Below are 24,066 nucleotides of genomic sequence, written 5' to 3'. Positions count from 1 at the left end.
TCGCTATAGCGATAATATTATCAATTCGGCTATACGATGCGCAGGCGATGAGAACTTGGAGAAACTGATCGTGATTAGTAAGAAAAACGGCAAATGATCACGTGGCCGTTCACCAACCAGATGGGCCGTTCAAGTGAAAGACTCATTGTTTTCAAAACTGTATACATACAGTAAGAAAGGCGCTGGACAGGAACCGGTGGAAACAGATTATCCGCTCCAGTCCACCTTGCCGACCACGATGCTAAGATATGAGCTTAGTGCTTAGATCCTTGTTGGTTTTGTACTCTAAATGCATCGTCATGTAAATCAAACAACTGACTTGCTTACTGTCACCATGTGGCAGCAATAAAACTTTTAACCTTTAATCTAGATAGTACTCATGGGATTGACATAGTTAATTAAACGCGTTGAATATCTGTGCGTATTCTTCGCTGAAACATTTTTCATACAACACGACGTGTTTAGTTTCGTTTCGCAGTCAATCGGCGTGAGCCAGTAGCACAAAATATAAGTTTATATTATATTAAATAAAGCAGAAATTGCAACCCGTAAAAGTATTAATAAAAGATTTCATAAATGCAAAGTAGGTTGAGCAGGTACATGTTATGATTAGTCACATCAAAGTCTAATAGTAACGTTATGTGAAGTTTCTTTAACGCTTGGTCACGATAATTTTATCGATCCATTGAAAGTAGAGCGTCTGATATGCAATATTTCTAGTCTTTGAAGTTCAAAATACTCCAGCAATTAATTAGTTAATAGAAAAGTGTAAATAATAAAAAGGTAAATACCAATAAAGCTTGCTACGATGAATTATTATTCTATGACAGCCTAAAATTGTATAATATTGCACGTATATTTTTGTGTTTTTATATCATAATTAGTACGACATACTATATATAAATGAAACCTAAATGAATCTAATCAAACCCTAATAATGTTGCGTTGCTTCATTCTACGTACACCATAAATAAAAATATAATATCATGTTCCATACATTATAGAGAAACTATCATTACCTTTCAATTCCTCTCTCTTCTTGCCTGAGTAAAATGAACAAGTATATATTGAGCAATAATTTATTTTATACGGAATAAGTTAAATAAATAAATTAATAAATAAGTCTTTGTACAACAGAGGTTAGAACCATTTGGCCTTTGTTTAACAATATCAATTTAGTGAGGTGAGTATGCCGAGTAGGCTAGGTTCTGGCCGTCATCGATGTTCTTGCTCCAGTCGGAACCGTAGCTTGAGTAGCCTTGACCATGTCCCCCCAGGTCATGGGCAACGTGTTCAACGTGGACTGGGTGATGGGACTCATGGTGATGCGCGTGTGGCACCACTTCATAGGTCGTCTTAGTGTGGTCCTGTTTGAAGCAGTAGGCTACGAAAAGTACTACGGCAAGGACTAATGCGATTTTAGCGGTGGCCAGAGCTTTGATAGCTATTAGCTTGACGATGAAGAGTTTTCCGAGTAGAAGTTTAGCCCCAAGGAGTCCGATGATACCGCCTATTCCACTGCCTCCTTTTTTCTTACCACGACCTGTATAAGAAAAATGTACATTAAATAATTCTGGTGAATTTCGGCTAAGATATTTCTCAAATACCAAGTAATACAACATCAATGACAAAGACGTACCAAACGCTATGGGTAGCTCGGTTCAAGTTATTAACACAAATATAACAGTCTTGATATTTAAGCTAAACTTGTAAACGAATATTGTTTTTGAACATACCTTCTTCTAAAGAACGTTTGAATGATTCTTTATCAGCCTCGTTCATTTTGACCTCAAGGGCATGAGTTTCAAATAGGTTGACTACTCCATCTAAGAGCCTATAATTGACTTCTGTGTCTCTGGCAATAGGGTCAATTGGCAGAGGTTCCAATTGTTTGGCTGACCTCATAGCAGGTTCCCCCTTTAATACAATTCCATCAACAATGGAAATAGACCGCGAAGCTCTCACGTTGTCCACAATTCTCAGCATTTTTTCCTGTTAAATAAATATATGATTAATATACATATATACACGTTCGAAACCTATGTGTTTAAATATCATATTTTATTTATCTATTACGTAAAGTACACGGTATAAATACTAGATGATATTTATATTAACTCGTCCATATTAACAGGATGATTAAACAAATTAAGAAAATAATGAATGATATGCAAAAGACGTCAAATATTATACAACTACTACAAATAAATTAATGGATTTTTATATCAGAAAGTCACGTATTCTAAACCACTGTGTCACAATCAATGAAGCCTATATATTATAAATATTATAGCCTGATTAACGCGGTCACTATAAACACGTTTCACTAATCACTTTCACTATAATATGAAATATTGACCTTAACACACAGGAAGTAATCGCCTTTGCAGTCCTTGATAAAGTTGATGGCTGTCTCCATCGTATTATCACTTTCATCTCCACTAACTAACGCCACTACGGCAAGAAGTACTAAAGAGAATTTCATATTTTTTAAAATCCGGATTAATTTTCTCAAGAGATGTTGAGATATGTTTGGTTCGCTGTCGATGGCCGCATACAGTTTTATTGTACTCCCACCCCACCGAGCGTTATCTATTTTCTTTCCTCTCTAGGTTAAGTTTTTCGATTTAGTTCGGACCCTAATGGGTATGCAAATGAGTTTGCTTTGTACATATTGGTTATTATCAAAAGGCGTGGGTCACTGTTTCGTAAGTTCCGAAATTTTTCTCCTATACTTTCATTTAAATAAACATTTGAGTACACGGATTGAATATTAATATAATTAATGGCGTGATTAGTTTCGTGTTTTATAATATTCAATTAATTATTACTTAATATTGAAATAATCGATAATTTTATAAGGAATTGAGGTGTGATATAATGGGAGTTTTAGTTCTTTTGTTTTCAATTACGAATTGATTGCTAATTTAAATAAATGAAGTCTATGATTAAGTAAAATGTTTTTGTATCATTGTGATTAATTAAATTATAAAAATGAAGAAGTTTAAAATGCATTTAAGTTTCCCGTGGTCTGTCATAAAAAAATTAAGGCTTGTGGTTTTATGGTACAAAATATTTAAAGATCATAGTTACATTAATAATAATTTTGGTTTTTATTCTAATCCAACAAACATACTTATGTTAAGTTTTATTGGTTTGTACTGACTTCTTTAAATGAGATAAAGCGATATTTATAATTTGATCTTGAAATGGAAGTTTATTGTACAGTCTTTCAGGTGGAAGACAAACGAAAAAAAATTTGTCATACCTTGTATTAGTTATTGTAATTCTATTAAAACTGTTTTCAATGAAAGAAATATCTTAGAGGTATTCTTATTACAGCTAACAGAGTTATTAAATTGGAATTTTTGATCAAGTGATTGGATGTGCACTTAATAGTACATCTTTGACAATAAATGTTGCTATTTGGGTAATGTTATGAAATTGAAACAGCTCTTGCTTCTTTAGTTAGCTTCTGAAAAGCTCAAATAAATATGTAATTGTATGCGCAAGTAATGTATAGTTAAAATGCGTTATAATTATTTGTGATTAGCCTTTCTCGGTTTAAAATTTTTACAACACTTTCTTGTTTAATCAATTAACGCTCTTGAGAATATAAGAAACTTATGTTCACATTATTTTTCATTTTGCAAGGAAATATTTATTGTATTTACACTTTCAAGTATTAAATAATAGAGCAGTGTTGGCCTATTGGCTTCAACGTGCGACTCTCATCCCTGAGGTCGTAGGTTCAATCCCCGCCTGTGCACCAATGGATTATCTTTCTATTTGCGTATTTAACATTAGCTTTAACGGTGAAGGAAAACATCGTGAGGAAACTAGCCTTGCATTAGACTCAAAAAGTCGACGGCATGCGTCAGGTACATCTGTACCTGCCATAGCCTGTGCCTAGCCATCTATCTAGATGGCTGATCACCTATTTGCCTATTCGATTTTTAAGTGATAATGAAACAGATACAGAAATCTGAGACCCAGACCTAAAAAGGTTATAGCGCCATTGATTTATATTTTATTAAATAATAACGTTTTCAAATAACAGAAAAAGGTCAGTTGGGTCTGTTTTGGTTATTTTAATTTTATGTATTATTGTTATTAGTATAATTTTATATTATACATTAAATTTCGAACTCTGGTACTTCTTCTCAATTTTTTTACGTTAATATTTTGTTTTATTAGGTTTGTCTGGAACAAATCGTTTGTGAGCTAGGCCACCCCTGTTTCTAATTTATGTAACGTGTTTTATATATTCATGTTTATGGTTACGAAGTGTAAATAAAGAATTGGTGTCGCGGTTGGAATTCGAATTGGAATACGAGTCACGTACGATCTATTTTCTTCAAAAATAAGTTACAAATAAATATACTAAAACTTTATTCATAAATATCAGCTGGTACAAAATACATTGCTGTTTGAGGCTTTCTTACGTTTTGAAATTAGGGACCAAATGTATATTTGAAATTGTATCTCAATAGTATATAAAACAAGTAACTCATGCGTAAACGAGATCGTTATAATGAAATAAGTGAATATTAAGTTGACGTTAAAAATAACGACGCTGAACTTCAAGTTCAATGAAAAAATTAAAAAAAAATTATGATTGAAGTACGAAATTTGTTCTTAACTAATTATTTATCTAGGTAGGATTATTTACTATTTTACACTTTACATCATTTATAAGTCTACATTTGTAAACTAGGCTATAATAACCTTTTTACAATGTAACAGCAAAATCGCGAAACAATATACATGTCTATTCGTCACTCTTCAAAATATAATAAGTAACTTAACTTACTATAATAAGTAAGTTGATAAAATAAAGGTTAACATTTTAATGAATATATTTCATATATTTAAATTGTTGTTAATAGTAATTATCATAACCAACGACAATAATTTAACTGTGAAGACATATTTAGACAGCAAAAACCAGATATACTACTTTAAAGTGAAATCTATAGTTTGAAGGTCACCGTTTCCCGTAGATAATTTATTACACATAAACATCAATCCCAAACATACAGTTTAGTAAACTTTTTAAATGCCGAATCAAAATGGAAAATTTGTCGAGTTTGAAACACTCTTTGATTTGATTTATTTGCAACGACTTATTTAATTATATAACAGTTTTCAATGGACGCATATATTTTTTCATACATACATTGACCGATATAATTCACATAATTATTATGTCTTTGGCTGTCAAAAAAATGGTATCTATATATCTAATAAAAATGAATTTTATAAATAAATTTGATTAAGTACTTTTAGTATTTTTCGATACAGAATAATTACGTTAAACTCTGATAAAATAAGGTTCGAATATATGAATAATAAGGAAGTGTTGTTAACCTCACAGTAATGATATTATTTCGAATGATAAGGCTTATTATAGCAATTTATAGAAACCTTAAGCTCCGGAGCATGCTCCCAGCGTTTATTCTACTTTCATTTGAACTGTTACACTTCCCATCATACATATCCTGACGATATTATAATGATTCCTCCATTTATTAATCCAGGTTTACTTTTACATAATTCTGGACTATATAGCGCATATAAGATAGTATCTCAAATATAGATAGATCGATAGATAAAGGTAGATCATCTTCCTGTTAATAAAAAGACTTTGTTGCCGCGACTTCATAACGAAGTTGTTAATAATAGGCAAGAGTAGTTGGTCTTATGGCTTCAGCGTGTGATTCTTACGGGATGAGCCTCCCTGATTCTTCACACGCTGAACCATCGAACCCCGGTAGTGAATTTACTTTCTGTTGTAGAATTTAACACTCGCTCGTTGGTACGATGAAGGAAAGCCTTAGACCCATAAATTCGACGGAGACAAGAAAAAACAAATGATTACGAAACAGATACAGATACTGAACTTTAGACATAAAATATTGTACCTCCATTAGTTATAGTTTCATATAAATTTAACTAATACATGAAGTCACATTTTTACGTCTGTTTTATTGAAAATTTTATAATCACACCTTTTGACTTATATAATTATTACATAATCGGGAATTGAAATCTGAACTTTCGCCTTGATACTCCCGTTACCAACTGTTAAGCTGTAGGATTGTTTATTCTATTAAGGATTTCCTTTCAATCTAGATTCTATCAAAGCAATTTACATTACTCACTACATATTTATAAAATACAAAACATTAACTTTAGAATGAGTTTCTTTACATTCTATATACGGCAGTGAAAGTGTAAAAGTAAAATAATAAATGGTTCGTAACAGAGGATAAAAGAATATGTAAATTTGACACAACAAGCAAATGTTACTGAATACAATAATGTATACTTACACGATGATTGATTAATGTATGTATTTCACGACTTATAAAGGAAAATGACTACATTAAAGAAGTAAATAATAAGAATATATATAATTGCTTCAAACGTTAAAGGTAAACTGCGACAGGGACCAATTTTTTTAAATTTGTTTTCATTTTCTTTTTAATAATTTTTAATTTGTAGGTTAAGAACATTTTAAATATTGTTAATTTGTATAATATTTTTAAAGAAGTATGTTGTCTGTTCTAGGAGTAAATGTAACAATCATATCTTTGTATAATCCATGCATTTCAATAACACTTGATTTTTTTATTCACCGATTCAAGTATCAAACAGATACGTAACTTTCCCTTTTGTATATAGGTTTTACATAGTATGTGAGCAGTGTCAACCTAGTGGCTTCAACTTGCGACTGTCATCCCTGAGGTCGTAGGTTCGATCTTCGGCTGTGCACCAATGGAATTTCTTTCTATGTGCGCATTTATCGTTCGTCCGAACGGTGAAGGAAAACATTGAGAGGAAACCGGCTTGTCTTAGACCCAAAAAGCCTATTAGATTAACAAGTGATCATGAAACAGATACCGAAATCTGAGGCCCAGATATAAAAAGGTTGCAGCAGCATTGATCTTTTTTTAGATGATATATATAAGTTGCGACGGTAATAATGCTTCCCAAACTTAAACTCAGTAGACTCTTTTAAAACTTGCCATATATTTGAGAAATATCGTTTTGCTTTTATCCAACTCCCCTTTTTATTTAGATGTCTCACACACCTATGAGGGATGTCTCACTAGTCCAGAATATTAAGAGAGTACATAGATTCGGTGAAAGAAGAATATTTGGTGTAATAGTTCAGTTTACAAGCAGCTGGGCGATTAAAAATAACTAGTATTGGCATTGATGTGAGTACAGCAGTAAATTTAAATTTAGAATTTTATTGACCCTTGTAACTGGTAATTATATTGCATTTAATTGTTACAGATAAATGTTAAGTCTTCAATGTAGGCGAAGCCTTATGGTGGAACACCAATTAACCATAGATTATATCAATTAATAGTTTTACAACTTAAAAGGAAAGTCCACATGAGGTGTTGCTTGAAATACGCACATTTTGTTGAAAACGAGATGTTTAATAGTCGATAAGGAAAGCTTGCATGAGTGCCTTTACATTATACAACGGTTGGCTTTTATTTGTACATATTTATTTTCCTTTTAAAGATTTTTTTAATCCATTAATTTATTCCGTCCACACCCAGGTGTTCAAATATTGAGTAAGTTTATATTTATCATACAATACGGCGCTAATTTATATAAAGGCAACAAAAATAGTACCGCAAAGCAAAGTTAACAAAAGACGATCAACTGAATACGTTACATATCATATAAATAAATAAATACATTTTGCAATTCAGCATTAAAAGGCCGGCTGCCACTTGAAAGCTTGTCTATGTCTATCACTTCTGGTGAGCCGCCGGACCGCCTGCCCTCTGTGTATAAAAATACCGTAGTTCTACTCAAAGAAAAAAAATGCTACATTATAGGTACATTAAAACATCACAAATGGATTGCCTAACAAAATATCTTTAATTTACGTTAATGAAGATAAGACTTTACGCTTTTAAATCAATTTAAAATATCAAAAGATATATTTTTCAATATGATAAATTCATCCTATCCGTAATTAACGAAAGTAAATTATAGAGTATTTACAATATTCCTAACCTATATAGTAATAATAATAATTAAAAATGGACAAATAACATGAATAATAACTAAAAAAAACTAAACTCTAGTAGTACTATTGCCAACTTTAATCATTAATTAGTCCCGGTTTATTTGTAACTTGATGTTGAACACACGTCCCAAGAGTCTTTACTACAAAGGGAACAAAATCCTAGATGTTAGATGTTAACTTGGTGAGTTGATGGCCGAGTGTAAAACGAACCTTGCGTACCTTTCAAATCAATAAAAACAGTGATGAAAGTATGACGTATACGTAGTATACGATACAACAAAATCGTGTAGTGTAAATCACGAATACGACATAATGTTTTAAATTTGAAGACTCATCGTAATCACGACATGCCGACATAGATCGCAGACCGCTTTCGTTTTCCAGCCTCCATGTTTACTTTCGACTAATTTTTGTGCGAAATTTTAAGATTTTTACGTAAATTTTATTTACGGTATGGTTACGGCTCACGGGTTTAAGAATAAATAAGCTATGTTTTAACACCAGTAAAAAAGTACTATTCATTAAAAATAAAGTATTGTAATTAAGACGTGTGTACAGGACAACGTCTTTCAGGGTTGCTAGTACTAATTAGAAAATTTATTTAAAAATAATGATTATGACATGCTTTCACTAACTAACCTTACAATACATTACCTCGGTTGACACTTAATGGTTAACGCACATAGCTATCCAATAGTTCTATTCCTGGCGAAATGTTAATCGATTACGTAAGAACTGAATCCTAATCTCGCTCGATAGAAGCACTCACGACCCACAAGCACTTACTACGTAGACGTATGAGATTATTTTTAACAAAAATGAAGGCTTTTTGTTTACACATTTTATTTAATTAAAGTCAAGCAAGGCAAGATATTTCAAAATCAAGTATTTTTTTCTCTTACTACCTACGTAAAAAAAGGCTATTAAAGGCTTTTCAGAAACTTATCATATAAAATATATCAAAATTCTATTTGTATAGAATAATTTAAAACAAATTGCTTTGACAGTATAAATGTTTCAGCAGCGTGATATTTCTTAAAAATGTTTCCAAATACTTCAAAATAATCGTATGAAACTTAAATAATATGAATACTGCGTTTTTATATTTTATAATAAAAATCATTTTTTTCGAATAATACAATATTCAATATTAATAAGAAAGAATTTATAAAACTAACCAAAAAAGAGGCTTTATCTTTTATAGCGTCGATGAATATTTTACCCTGAACAATTCTGCTAGTAAACATTACGGTCCAATAAAATGTGTAATAGTCATAAATAGATATGAACCTTATTAATGGTCATGGTGTGATAACAATGGTAACTATGTCAGTCTTATTGCTTTACGTTTTAAGTTCGTAAACTAAGTTAACTATTTTTTACCTATCTGCAATCAGCCTCTTTGCTTATATCAGATTTTTTAATATGACTATAATAGGTTTACGAATAAACATTAATTATGTTAATTATTAAAACGGACTAATTGAGGTTTTATGAGGTCTATTCTTGTTCATAAAATATAAATAAGTTAAATTACACCAGTAATAAAAGCACTAATTCATCTCATTTCATCACATATATACAATTTTGTCAAATTATGTAAAATTAGGCTTTTATCGTTGGTTAGAAAATCTAGTCACTTCACTTCATTACATGTACAATTAGACAGATTTTTGTGCAATGCTAGGCAAAGTATGCGCAGCAATCTTTTGCTATTATTATTTATAAAGGCGTTAAATACCTTGCGGTAGCATCGAAATTTAAAGGTTCACGGATACTTAACAAAATAATTAAGTTTACCACCCTCATTCATATTAAATCATGAAGTCCTCTGGCTGCTGTATGTCTTATGAATGTTTAAGCGATAATAGATTTTTGTACGGCTTCTGAAATAGATCGTGGGATTCCGGAAAAAGGTCTTCACGGACAGTTCATTTAAATTTAGAGAAATATAACGATTTTTGTATAAGAGGTCATAAGAGAAGCTGCGGGTTGAAACTTGTAGATTATTTCAATTCTCTTATCGTCCTGTTTCTTAAATTAGTTAACGAATGGGGCATTACTTTAAATTGTATTTAAATGTACTATTGATGTAATTTACGCTACAGTACAGCTTGTAGTGTGTGCCTTGACGGCAGAACATAATTGATTGAGGAAGCAAGAAAGAGGCATATTATGTACATTTTATTTAAAAAACAACATTTACTTTATTAATTATGTAAATATAAAACGTAAAACAAATGGAGATTTAGTTTTTAAACAAATAACATTTCGAAGACAATTTACCGAATATTGTCGTAGTATGTAATACTTAATAGTTGTAACTATGTCTTGTTAATTCCACATTACTAAGGGTTATAGAATCTTTTTTTCTGCTATAAAATATTTTTACATAAAAACATTTATAAATTATTTATTTTTTCGCACTGACAGTACAATACAATATAAAATAGAAAACACGGAAACAACAGCAATAAATGACATATATAAATACAATAATCTAACATATTATTAACACTGTTTGGATTTTTATTATATCTGAGCTGAAAACACTATATCCTTATCCCTCGCAACTCTCTCAACTCGCAACTCGCAAGCAACAAGAGTTTGGACAATACCACACATTATTTAGATTAAGGATGTGACTTATTAGACGTATATAGAAAGTGTATAACAAAGCCGATTATTTTCAAGTATAGGAACAAATAATAGCAGCCCAAGAGGAGCTTTCGGGATTTAATACAGCGTGACAGATACAGGATACCTTACAGCCAGTGAAGTACCTCCGCCAAATTCATGTTAATTTCATGCTAAAAAGTGTATTTTTCACTAGTGACCTAAAGAAAGGGGAGGGCTGCAAAGTTGTAAAAAAATAGTCATCTCGATATTCTCGAGCGTGACTGTTTTATTTTTTATTTTGAAGGAAATAATTCAAGGATGACGAAAAATGTTTATAATGTGACGATTTCCACAAGCCCAAGTAAAAAAAAATTCGTTAACTTCCTCTGATGCAAAAAGTTATATATTTGTTAGTTTTAATATAGAATTAAAAGCAACTTTAATCATTCAAGCATTGGATTTGGATTCACCTTCTACTATGTTGTCTTGAACTCCTGAAATTACCTTATAGATACATCGATTCAGAATGTTCAGACTCATAATTTGGCTAAGTTTCAGTACAAATAAATAATTTTAATAAAAGTTTTATGTAAACAAAAATTGTAGTTGTCAAAATAGACAATGAACTATGTGTTCGCTTGTTGTGTAGTTAATACTAATTTGTCAATTTCGTTCTGTCGTTCGTTTATGAGAAAACGATGTACGAAAGTGAGTGACTTATAACAATAAAAAATCATGTGAACTTCACACAACTAAGCATTGTTTGTAGTTCACATTACCGAACGAAATTGGCTTGATTGAATGAAATTATTGTATTAAATTTATTTTCTTTTGTAAACAATTTAAATTACATTTTCTTACAAATTATGTTGTATTTTCTATTTCCTATTGTAACAAATTAATATGATTTCTAGTTGTATTTATGTTAAATTTGATTGGAAGATAAAGAAAAAATGGTAAAAATTAAATAACAAAAAACAATAATTACTTAGTAAATAAATGAGTAGGTTCAATTCATAATAATGTAACCTAATATTCATACAGTAACACTATCTTCGTCTGTTTTAGTATCTTTTTCATTATTTTGTTTTAGGTAAGTAAATGTCCAGCAAAGATTTCATCTAGAAGAAGGCAGTCATCTATATTCAATAACAGTGTAGATTTTGGGTCTTAGATAGATAGACTTTACTTCTTATTTTTCCTTTTTTTAGATTTAGTTTCTTTTAAGTTTTTTATTATTTTTTATTCCTGTTTAGTTTTGTCTTAATAACTAATAATAAATAAAATAATTCTTATATTGTATTGGAGTGAAGTGGTATTAAAAATAAATAAATACACGTTTTTATGATATTTCTTAGCCATACGACAAACAAAAAAAGGAATAAGATGCACATTCTCACAAGAGTCAAAACTTGACCCCAATTATCAATGGTATGCTTAAAAGGCAACTAATCTAAATTATTTTTGTCTAAATAAATGTGCACGGGGAGCTAATAAAATATATATAATTGATAAAAAAATTGTAATGCAAAAATTTAAGAGATTTTAAAATTAATTTCTTTATCATAAAACAAGTACCAATGAGACGGATATTGACGTAACAAGTGCAAAAAATCGTTACCAACAATTGCGTAAGCTTATAAGATAATCGTGAATTCATTCATTCCGGTCGTTCATTCACTCTGACATAACATTATGTTTACGGTGGAACAAATTTGGATGGCTGCCAACTAGGAGCTTATTTGAATAAATTAAGTTTGCATATCGTTTTTATACCGAGTTAAGTTGACTTAAACAAATTAAATTACTTTAATTTGTAAATTAACATAACGTAAACCCTTGCATTAATTTTGCTAAAAAAAAGATTTTCGTTTACTTTTTTAATGTATATATTTAATCACGAAAGCATTTCGTGTACTCCGTATTTCGTGTTAAATGTATATTAAAGAGGTACGGCTTATGTACTAAATTAATATTTAAAATAAGAATAAATAATTTATTTTTTACACTTCGTTACCTTTTACAAAAAAATACATATAATTACAAAAGTAATTAGGCAACGGGAGGCCTTATCGATAATATTATTTAAAGGAAAATTGCGTGTTTTAAAATATCACAAATATCGAAAATTCCACAGTAGTTGGTTAAAATCTACTCGTAGTATTTATATAATTCATGCACACGTGACTTTAATCTTCACTTTCATAGCGATTTTGCATTAAAAGCCAATAGCGTTTGTGGTCACGGCTGTGGGTCAATATGACCATGATATGTATGCCTCCTTCGTCCCGCGAGGGAAAACTGGGCCGGCTATTTAGCACAACTCACTTTTCCGGCAATACACTTCGACATTTTTATCCATCCGATTTTAAATGATAATGGCGTGATGTCTCCCAAATTTCTATAGCCCCTGGAGTTTTCGTTTATCCTAAATAAAACTTTCACCCTCTCTCTAAAATCTCTTCGTTCTAAAGTTAGTTCTTATTGAAACGTAAAGCCTTGTAAGATCACATTTAAAGAAAGTTAAAAATTTTGTCAGCTTTTTAAAACGACACATAAAATACATTATTGTAAAATTTTGATTATAAAAAATATAAGCATTTCTTCAATTTATTTTGTAGATCAAAACAGATCTTGATCATTGGATCTAATGGAATGATGTAGATCATGGCCACTGTGCCCTTAAAATTATGGTTTATCAATATAGAGACGTCATTGCGTAATCAAGGAACATACAAATAATAAGAATCATAAACATACTGGTTTTGTCGGCACTTAGTATTCTTAATAAATAAATTTCGTCTTAATTGGTATAGTGGCCAGTATTTTTAGCGAGCTCTCTTATTATATATTCATGATTAAGGAAAATACTTAAGTTTGGTTGAAGTTCACCATTCACTCCAATACGTACGAATCATTACTTTTACCCAATATACGCCGTCATGCTGTCTAGAAGAAAAAACGTGTTTTTATTATGTAATAAACTTTTTCTGCTTGAAAATTTACAAACATTCATCTGGTAACATAAATAAACGTCGACGAATGGTCGCATAAAATTTTAATGAGATAAATGTAAACGTAATAATTATATGTCTCTATTTATACGCCCTCCAAAAAGAATACTCCCTTATATATTATATCCCTTAGATATACATCGTTGTCTGTGGGACGAATGAGTAGATTTAGTTTTATAATCGCATCTAAATATACAAAAAACAATTACATATATATATATATTTTTATGCTTCAGTAACAATATGTATGAAATATCTCAGGTGGAACCATCCTTTTAATTACTATAATTACCTGTAATTAACTCGCGAAAATTTGTGCGTAACGTGAATAAAATACTAAAAAGTAAAAGTAAAGAATCTTAAATTATAATTCAAAGATAAAAAAAAGCTTTTAATGTTAATCATAATTTATTTTGCATTAACGCAAACCATTTGCAGATTTTCTAAAATATAGATAACAGGTTTTTTATATCAAATATTTGTTAAGCAACATCGGCTATTATAGGTGTCCTGATAGATGAACTAGGTCATCGATATTTTTAAGTAAAATGTATTTAAAACTAGGTAGATAACATTATATCATGCAAATAAAAATCACTACTGTCCGATGACAGTTATAACTGCCGCCTTTTTCCAACATCCAAAAATTATATTCACCTGACATAATATACTATTTCTCATGCGAAACTACGCGGAATATCTAATAGCTTTATGATAGCTTATGAGCTAAATACTGTATGTCATGTCTAGGTTAAATTACAACATACAAATTACACAAATGAAGTTATATTTTCAATAATAAAGTTCTATAAATTCTACAGTTTGTTTATACGTTGCCTATACACGTTCTAATAATCTCAAATTAAACCATCTTTAATTTGATCTAACGAAAGTAACATTGTAATATTGTCTAATTGGTTTCGATCAAAAGGATGCGAGACACGCGATTTATATCAATTACATAGTCAAAAATTTTGATACTTATTTCTCACACGCACACTTATATAATATTAGAAACCACCCAATAAAATGTTAATTTTACAGTTTTAATACATGATTCACGGATTCACGATCGCCTGCGCAGTGCATACGAGAACTTGATAGATATACCCATAGAACTAAGTATGGTATAGATATGTGTACTATGAAATTTTGATCACACAACGACCACAAAAATCTAATTATCACACACAATTTCAAATATTTATTTTGGGAAGAAGCCATTTGTAAATTAGTAGTCATATTACAGAGAAGCATTTACCTTTGTTTTCCAGCCAAAAAAGGTACATTCTACTTCTGTTCCAAACTTTTCAAGCTTTTAGGAATTTAATACTCAGTTAATTTTAAATTTAAACACTTTATCATGGTTTTTGACATATGGGTAAAATTATTATATAGTATTTCTGTACTACATAATACATTAATTGTATTTCATAAAATGTAACATCGTATGATTAATGAATAATTGAATATTATTTAAGTTTTGTAGCAGACGATGAGTCTATGCGTTCATAACTCTACATCGGTACGCGACTAGCAATTTTGTTACCACCGGCCCAGTGGGGGGCGTTAAATAAAACCGCTTTACCACACTCCTGTGCATTATACTCACCATCGTACCACCATGAAGGTCTTAGTACTGTTGGTCTGTGTGGCGGTGGTAGCTGCGAAACCCACGACCGAAGATGAAGTCATGGGATCAGTTGTTGGGGTTGTCAAAAGTTGCGCGGAAAAAGATGTATCCTTGTGTTTAAAGGTGTGTAGTGTTTGTGATAAATTTAAAATGAGAACGCTTTTGCTACTCTGTTTAATTATAGGGAATTTTATTTAATTTGGAGCTTTATAAATTCATAAGTATTTTAAATTAAAAATACATCGTTCTGACACGAAATTTAAAATAAAACAAACCTTTGTACGTGTATTTTACTTAAAAGAGTATCAAACACATATTTAACCATTATAAAATTCCCACAGGAAAAGGCTTTGAAATACGCAGAGAATCTGGCATCAGCACGCGAAATTAGCATCACCGATGGCGTGACTCTCATTGGTACTGGGTCATCACGAGGCGCCAGATCTTTCGAGCCCCTATCTGAAGAGCCTAGGGCAAGAGAAGACCAGGTAGAATCGAGATTACTCGATGCTGCTGCCGAGTTCTTGGAGAACCACGTAATCCAGCTACGAGTGCCGAAAGGAACAGTTGATGACGTCAAGAGATCTCTTGAGGAAGGTCAGTAACACAAATGTTATTATTTGAAAGTTATATTCACTTTCACAACAATTAAAATCATTTAAATATTATTTTGAATAAGGTATAATCTTATTTCATGTAATTCGCTAATTTATCTTAAAATCAAAGAAATATATCTTTAGTATGCACAAATATAGATCTTGTTATTGCTAAAGGAAGGAAACGCGAGAAAACTGTGCTTAAGTATCGTCATTAAATATGTTTTAGATTCACTAAAAAAAGTTTTTAATAATCAAATGATATGTTTATACCATTTGAATATTAATATTAAGTAATATTTCACTATTAAATTTGTTTGTTTATCGTCGAGGTATTCCGTAATTCAAACGTCCCAGTAATTCAAACTGGGTAATTAAGATTCAAATTAATTGCTCGCGGAGATTTACACTTAATTTATTAAGCAGAAAGTGTGAAAGCTATAATAATGAGTATAATTCACAGCTTAATATGAAAATAGTTTATGCTAATACTTCTGAGTCAAAATTCATTGTATAAGGTGGATGGACTTGTTTGTTTATTATAGCTGTTGTTTAAATTAAGGCCTAAGTGGTATTATTAGTTCAACTTCCATTGATACAATGGTTTCGCGCTGAGTGTCTTAGCTATATAGAGAAAATTGCAAAATTTCCACTTCGAGGGTTACGATTTTTCTATTAAACTTCGTCTAAACTAACTTTTGGTTACGTTCGAATTACGTACTAGCATATTTCTTACGGCAAAAAGCAATGTCCCAGTTTTTTGTAATATGATTCTAAATTCAAAAATGACCGGAAGTTCGCAAAAACTTCCTCATTCGATAAGTCGCATAAAAACTGTCACGAACACGTCACGAATACGCCCAAAGCCGCCGCGGGCGTAAAAAAATTCGGCCGAATTCTCAGACGCTCAAATTACAAATGACGCAATAAAATGCGAAAATTATTACATAAACAGGCATATATTAAATTCGCTCTCACCGAAATTCCGGTATGAAGATAGAAAGTCGGTTCTAATTAAAATGATGAGAATGTAGGTTTTAGAAATTACATCCTTAGTATTTCCGTAAGTTGTTTGAAAGCTGGAACGGGTCTCTGGGTCTTATAAGGCTCGTTATAGTTGAAAGCTGACTTTGTCCAGTTTTTGCTGTTGCTTTATCTATGCCAGCTTTTATCGCCCGTTTAGTTCATTACGAGACTGATAGTAATTATTGATATAATTACAATTAATGGGTTTCAATTATTTTAACATATTCAATATCACTATTTAGTCATCGGTGCAGTAGCCTGCATAGGGCAAGGATATTCTTGCGTCTACTTTACTGATCTTTATAGTACTGAGAACGTCCTTCTGATATGTAACTGTTCACCGTTTTTCGGGGAATCAAAAGTCGGTACCATTCGCGGATGTAACATCTTGATATATTATACACCTATTTTTTATATTTTGAAAATATAATTATACTTATAATATAATTTGACTGCGCCTCCTACGTAGTTATAATTTAAGCAGTTTCAACTAAATTAATACTTGCAAACGAGAGAGAATTAGGGTTTTTTACATATAAATGAGAGTGTTAGTAAACTGTACCATATTTACACGTATATGAAAATAGAAGGTTTAAATCCAATAATGAAAAATGTTTAATGTTACGTACAAGAGTAAAGTTAATTTGCAATGACATATTTAATTAATATAATGCAACTGGCAAAGCTTTCTCGTTGTATCGAATGACTAATAAGCTTTCTAAGCTATTATGCAAACGGCTGGCCAACTTGAATTTCAATGATTTTCATTGTTTTAACTACTTGGAATTCAATTCACTACTGATCGGTATTTAGATTAGAACTACGGTTTTAAGAGAAAGTGGAATTCGCTATTATTTGAATGTCGAATTATAAAGAAAATTTTCATTGTAGGTACTTTCCAATTTTCTTTCTGTTATTACTTCTACTGCTTGAATATATTCTATTCAGTTCAGCTAAGTTCAGTTTACAAATTATTCACATTTCGAACAAGAGAAAAATATGTTCCTACGAATTAAAATATTAGGAACGAATCAAATGATGATACTACTGGCTGACCTCGCATTATCATTTCATCCGTAAAAATTAAAAAGAAAACAGTATTCTTAAAAATGGTATAAGTCACATTTTTAAATTCCTAGGTCGTGGAAAGAAGAAGAAGTTGAAGCAACTCCTCCCCATCTTCGCTCTCCTCCAGCTTAAGATCCAGTCACTCATCCCTCTGTTCCTTGGAATCATTGCGTTTGCAGCTGTTAAAGGATTGTTGCTTGCCAAGGCTGCCCTCCTGGCATCTGCTCTTCTATTGTTGAAGAAACTTCTTTCAAAACATGAGCACCATGAGAGTTATGAGGTATAAATTATTTTATCTTTTCATTACTAGATGCTTTTTGTAAAGTATGATTCAACCAATTCACATGTCATAAGGCGTTTTTTACAGCTTTGTTTTATAATAAACATCCTCAGTTTATTGACGAGCATAATCTGACACAAATTTCTTTAATAAAATGATTTTTACAGGTCGTGGCCCACCCTCACCATGAGGAGCACTTCGCCCATGCCAGCCCTCACGGTGGTTGGGGAAGATCTCAGGACGCCCAAGAAATGGCCTACAATGCCTACTCTAACTGATACCTAAGAAACCTCATCCATTAATTTATTTAAATTATTTAATTTATTTAAATTATTCATAAACTAGGCTAAGCGTCACCAGTATTTATATATGTACCTGTTCTTTATATAGTACAAATAGGTTAAATCTTATTCTTTACCTAGTCACCGCTTTTTAAAGCTTTTGTAAATACGCAATTTCGTTATTATGTATGCGGTTATATAGTCGATTCTTTTATGTATTTATATGATATGTATACTTCTCAGAATGTACTTTGCTGGAATATTTCTTATCTATTTTTTATCTCTTGACATATATACGTATTACGTTATATTTTCACTATATATAGCACGTTGGTGATGCCCCTTATATAAACATTTCGCCCACCATTGTCATTGTTATCATGCATTTCCAGTCATTTAATTTATTAATGCTAGATTCAAAGATTGTTTTTGTTAATAAACAAATATATTACATGTTATGTTTTATTTTAATATTTCACGATAACACCATACAAAGCTAGTTTCAAGAATTACATTTATAACCAACCTTTATCGGTACTATACCTTTAACTTTAATACGCGTGACACATGTGACAGCTCTGTCAAATTACCTGTAAAAATCTAAGTATGACAATTTACCATTTCGTGAATTTCAGCCTAATTCTATGTTCAAACTATCTATTAATAATTCTTATTTTTTTAATTCTCAAATGACCTATAACTACTTTTAATTTTCCAATTAAAAAGTTATTGTTGTTGTAGGTAGAATTTTCTTTTTCTAAATTCTAAATTAAACACGGCTAAAGTACCATGAATGGTCACATATGGTTCGTTGCATTTTCCTATTGTTCAAATACTTACACCAGTTCTCACAGTGTAAATTGTTTCAAAAAAGAAAGTTTTTACTCAGGAATCTTCTTTAATCGTAAGGTCAGTCTATTTATGTGATATGTCACTAGCGAAACCATTCTCCATTGGGAACGTTAGAGAAAATGTTTTACCATAACGAATAATACAGATTGTAGAAAAAAATAGTATGTATTTCTGTGTGTGTTTGAGCATAAATCTTCGAAATACTATACTTAAGTAGTGTAAGGGTTTCGGAAATAATGAAAGTCTTTATAAATAATTCTTTATATTCTATTTTAACTTTCATATATCCTTTAAAGCAACGTACGGCCCGAGAAGTATGCGCTTAACAAATGTTAAGTTATTTCTAGAGATAATATCTACCTCTACACTAATATGATAAGCGGGAAAGTGACTCTAAAGTTCAATGAACATGCCCATGGCTTAAGGCTCTCTAACCTTTGCAAATCACCAACTAGAAAGTTCATAGACTTTCTTGTTGATGCCCTTTAGGTTTTAAATATTTACTTTGGGCAACGATATATTAAAAAGATATGTTCCTTGCTAGGCTATATATAAAATAAAAATAGTAGAGTTTTCTTCATTTATGGAGAAGGCTTATTTCTGGCTACAATCACCGCGATGACGGCAGACACTACATCGCGCTAACACGTAGAAAAACAAAATATCAGAAAGAGAACAACATCCTTCCTCTATATTTCTTATTCTACGTTTTTCATGGTGGTTTCGAGTAAATAATATAAGATACATATTTATTATAATCGTATAGTAGATATGGATAAGTACTATACTTCCAAAAATTTTTATATAATAAATAATCAAGTGACATAGAATATTTATTTATTACCAGGTTATACTCCTCCTCCGAGAAGTTATTTTGATCGATCTTCTATCAATTTTATGTAAGTTATTATTATTGTATCTTTATTAAAGTTACATACTTCATATGCATTGTATAATAAAAATGGATTGAATAATTATTATTAATCAGTTATGGAAATTTATTTACAGGAATTACAAGGAAGTTTATAATCGTATCATGTTAAATTGATTATCTTAAAATTTTGTAAAAACGATTAAAAGTGGAGACAATTTTTTTGCAAATTACGCCATCTAGTAAATTATCACGGAACCAGCTTCATGGCCAAGTTTGTTTAGATTGTGGCAATTAATTAGCACGAGCTTGTGAATGAACTTTACGTTCAAGGTTTTATTTACGAGTTTCCGGCATACGAGGTGCCAATGAACTGCGCTGTTTATATAATATTCATGACTTACAGTTACGTTAAAGTATAGTATTTTAAAAAGTAATAACCTTTAAAACGGATTTACACATAGAAAAACGTTTTCTTACATTAATGTATATATAAACTATTAATAAGTTATTGCTTTAAGACATTTTTATTTTATTTAAACATGTAAAAAAATATTGTATTAACTATTAAGTACAGCACAGTTTTAATACGACGAAACCTTTTAGGTGTATAGTTCAAGTTGAAGGTCAACAACATAGTTATACCCATTTACGCTAGATGTCACTGCTTACAAACTACCACTAATCAGAAAAGTATAACATGAGTCATAAATAAAAAAAAATATATTTAATATTGTATTATTTACATAATAACGTATACTATGAAAAAATTTCAATTCTTTCCTTTATCGTAAATCCACATTATTTTCACATAGTTCACTTGAATTTGTCGCCCTAAAATGGATACTATAAAGAGAGTATACATTTATTACGTAACATCGGCATGATGTCAATGTTAGAAACGTTATAATTCAATATATTATTGATATCTAGCGGACCCGACAGACGCTGTCCTGTCATAACTATGAATATTGACTTCAAATAATTGGTATAATTAACTAAAAATGATTTATGATATACAAAATTCTTTGTTTGTTTATCTGGCGCGTATATAAATAGGTTTGTTGGTATTCCGACATGGGAACAGAGGACATATGGCCATGAGAAAAGCATGGATTTTAAAGATTAATAACTCCGATCGAAGCATTACTTTGAATGATTACTTAATGTGGTGGTTAAGTATTCTTAAATTTTCTAATTTCCGCGATATCTTATTTTTTTATTTCATAAGAACCTTCCCTGACAATAAGTAACACAACAAAAACAGAATTACAGAAATTTGTCCCGCCGTTCACGCGTGATGCCAAGGGAAATAGGGCTTCATTTATATATATATAGATTTCATCATGAATGTCCGCTTTTAAACTATTTATATAAAATAACTTTTCTAAACTTTTTAATGTTTCTATATAGTATTCAGAATTTTACATTAGAATTGTTGATTTATGTGACAAATAGTTTCACGTATTTAATAATAGCAATTAATATTTAAAATATACATTTAACAAATTGCTTAAAAACAAAAGCTACAGGTTACCTATTGCTTAATCTTCATTAATTCGAAAACGAGATATTCCAAGTTAATTAGAGATAGCCGAACTAATGGGTGCATTACACGTGAGCTTAATGTATAAAGATTTTATCATAACCGTAGCTTAACGGCTCTGTGCACGAATACCGTGATTAGCTTATAATATCTCCTATTACTGACTTGTTACTGACCCACTGTTGTATCCGCATTTCTCTTGCTTTTACTTAACCTGTACATATATTTTTCTAGGAGCTTCTTTACATAAACTGGAGCATATAATCTTGGTTAAACGGCTTATAACGCTCGAAGAGTCAAAAAACTACGCATATGAACCAATAGTGGCAAGATTTGAGATACGGATACAAATATTTATACTTTATGAAATTGAAGCATTCTTATTAAATTGTATTGTACAAACATATGTGTATTATATGAAACTCATGAACTATTTTTATAATTAACATAAATCCGAGTACTTTTATGAATATATTTATTTTATTCCAATTCAATAATACACAAAAATAAAGTAAAATGATAAGTAAATGATAGACGACTCCAAGCAACGATTAATAATTACTACATATCCTTTTCATTGCTAATAACCTTTAGTATTTCTAATAACTATATTCAGCACGTAACATTTAATCAAAAAATGTTGAATGGCTCTTTTATGATACATACAAAATATAAAATTTACGTATTTTATTATGTACGTAAAATCCCGTTCTCGTGATATACTTTTAAACCAATTCCAAAGGTATTGTTTCATTTTCTGTAATCTAATCCATGAAGACATGTAATTAAGTAATTATTATTTAATTAATGAAATATGATCTCGAAATAATGGTCAACGCAACTTTTTCAATCTTTAATTAAGAACTCCAACATACGTAAACATATTCAATAAATAACAAAAATAAATGCATAACAAAACATTCAAACAAAAAAAAAATTGCATACACAGATACAATATATATCGCGATATATACAATAACCCGTTATATTCAGGCTAAGAAATCTTATATACTACTTAAATAATAATTAAAGCCAGGTACTCAAACTCTTATATATAAAACACATTCAGTTTATAAATACAATCACTCCACAAGTACACAAGAGAGAAATCGCCTAGAATATAGGTTGTTTAAGTAGGTTTTTGCGCGGTGTAGGCTAGACTTTGCGCGTCTAAGGCACGCCCCCAGCCGCTTCCATGACCCGAACCACTGCTATAACTGGCCGTGTCACCTCCATACCCAGTTGCACCACCGTAATCATGGCTCGAAGTATGACTTGTAGAATGGTGAGGATGAGCTACGACCTCATAAGTAACATGCTTTTGTTGTGACAGCAGCTTCTTCAATCCAATTATCGCAGACAAGACCAACGCCAACTTTCCTATCAACAAAGCTTTTCCAGCGATTAAGGCGATAGCACCAATCGCTAATGGCAGTAAAGCCATCATTTTCAACGCAACGGCTGCAATTAGGGGCCCGAGAATCTTGGCCGCTTTCTTTTTCTTGCCTCTTGATTCCTCTGATAAATCATTGTCGTCAAACGAAGATACCGTATCTTCCAATGCTCGACCCACACTTGAAACTGTATCTATGACATCGGATCCTTTAACTTCGACGCGCAATGAATGTGTTTCAAAATAGTTTTGAATTCTGGATACTGGGTCTAAGGCTCTTGGGGCGCCCGTAGCTGGTGGTGCATCTGCTGCTCTTACGACAGTCACGCCATCTGTCAGAGCGAACGTTTCTTTCTGTCCAATCATTTTGTCAACAAAAGAGAAGAATTTGTACTTGAGACATGATGTGGATTCCTTTCGGAGGCAGTCACCGATCCCGTCAAGATCATTGTCGGTGTGCCCTGAGTCTTGGGCGGGGAGGGCGGTACAGACCGCGAATATGAATAAAACAACCGTCCTCCACATAGCTAGATTTCTTAGTGACTGTGCGCCGGCGCAATGTATCTGACCTTAAATAGCGTACGCTCTGCACCCCTCGATGTGACCCGATGAAAAAACTGATCAAAATATAATGGACTTTCTTAGTAAAAGTAATGTGCCGTAATGTTGCGTATTTGAAAGCCCCGTCCATAGGGGTCATGAACTTGAAGTATTGTATAATATATTGTTTTTGTTTATGTTGTAAACAATTATTATCAACTTTGTTCACACATTTATAATGATAAATTCGAAAGTGGTGAACTTTAGGAATTCAGCTAAATATATAGC

General features: G+C 31.2%; 3 protein-coding genes across 4 annotated transcripts; 1 reads left to right on the top strand and 2 right to left on the bottom strand.

Moving 5' to 3' along the window:
* Nucleotides 1–1,128: 1,128 nt before the first annotated feature.
* LOC123720436 lies at nt 1,129–2,505 on the bottom strand. Of its 2 annotated transcripts, none has more exons than XM_045677038.1 (3): nt 2,360–2,505; nt 1,737–1,992; nt 1,129–1,543 (listed from the first exon to the last, which is right to left on the bottom strand). In XM_045677038.1, the coding sequence occupies exons 1-3, from the start codon at nt 2,483–2,485 to the stop codon at nt 1,176–1,178; spliced, it is 750 nt and encodes a 249-aa protein (XP_045532994.1). In that variant the 5' UTR covers nt 2,486–2,505; the 3' UTR covers nt 1,129–1,175. The 2 variants fall into 2 exon arrangements, with proteins under 2 accessions (XP_045532994.1, XP_045532995.1); XM_045677039.1 differs by having other exon boundaries at nt 2,370–2,446.
* A 12,811-nt stretch (nt 2,506–15,316) lies between these two features.
* On the top strand, nt 15,317–18,573 carry LOC123720487. The gene is made up of 4 exons (XM_045677112.1): nt 15,317–15,448; nt 15,667–15,922; nt 18,087–18,295; nt 18,463–18,573. Exons 1-4 carry the CDS (start codon nt 15,317–15,319, stop codon nt 18,571–18,573), a joined length of 708 nt encoding a protein of 235 aa, XP_045533068.1.
* A 4,241-nt stretch (nt 18,574–22,814) lies between these two features.
* Nucleotides 22,815–23,763, bottom strand: LOC123720345. Its single transcript, XM_045676908.1, has one exon. It carries the CDS (start codon nt 23,761–23,763, stop codon nt 22,975–22,977), a length of 789 nt encoding a protein of 262 aa, XP_045532864.1. The 3' UTR covers nt 22,815–22,974.
* Between the last annotated feature and the right edge of the window lie 303 nt (nt 23,764–24,066).

The sequence above is a fragment of the Pieris brassicae genome, chromosome 2 (genome assembly GCF_905147105.1).
Source record: "Pieris brassicae chromosome 2, ilPieBrab1.1, whole genome shotgun sequence".
Lineage (NCBI taxonomy): Eukaryota > Metazoa > Arthropoda > Insecta > Lepidoptera > Pieridae > Pieris > Pieris brassicae.
The sequence above is the reverse complement of the archived record's forward strand: the minus strand, read 5'-3'. Positions and strand labels throughout refer to the sequence as shown.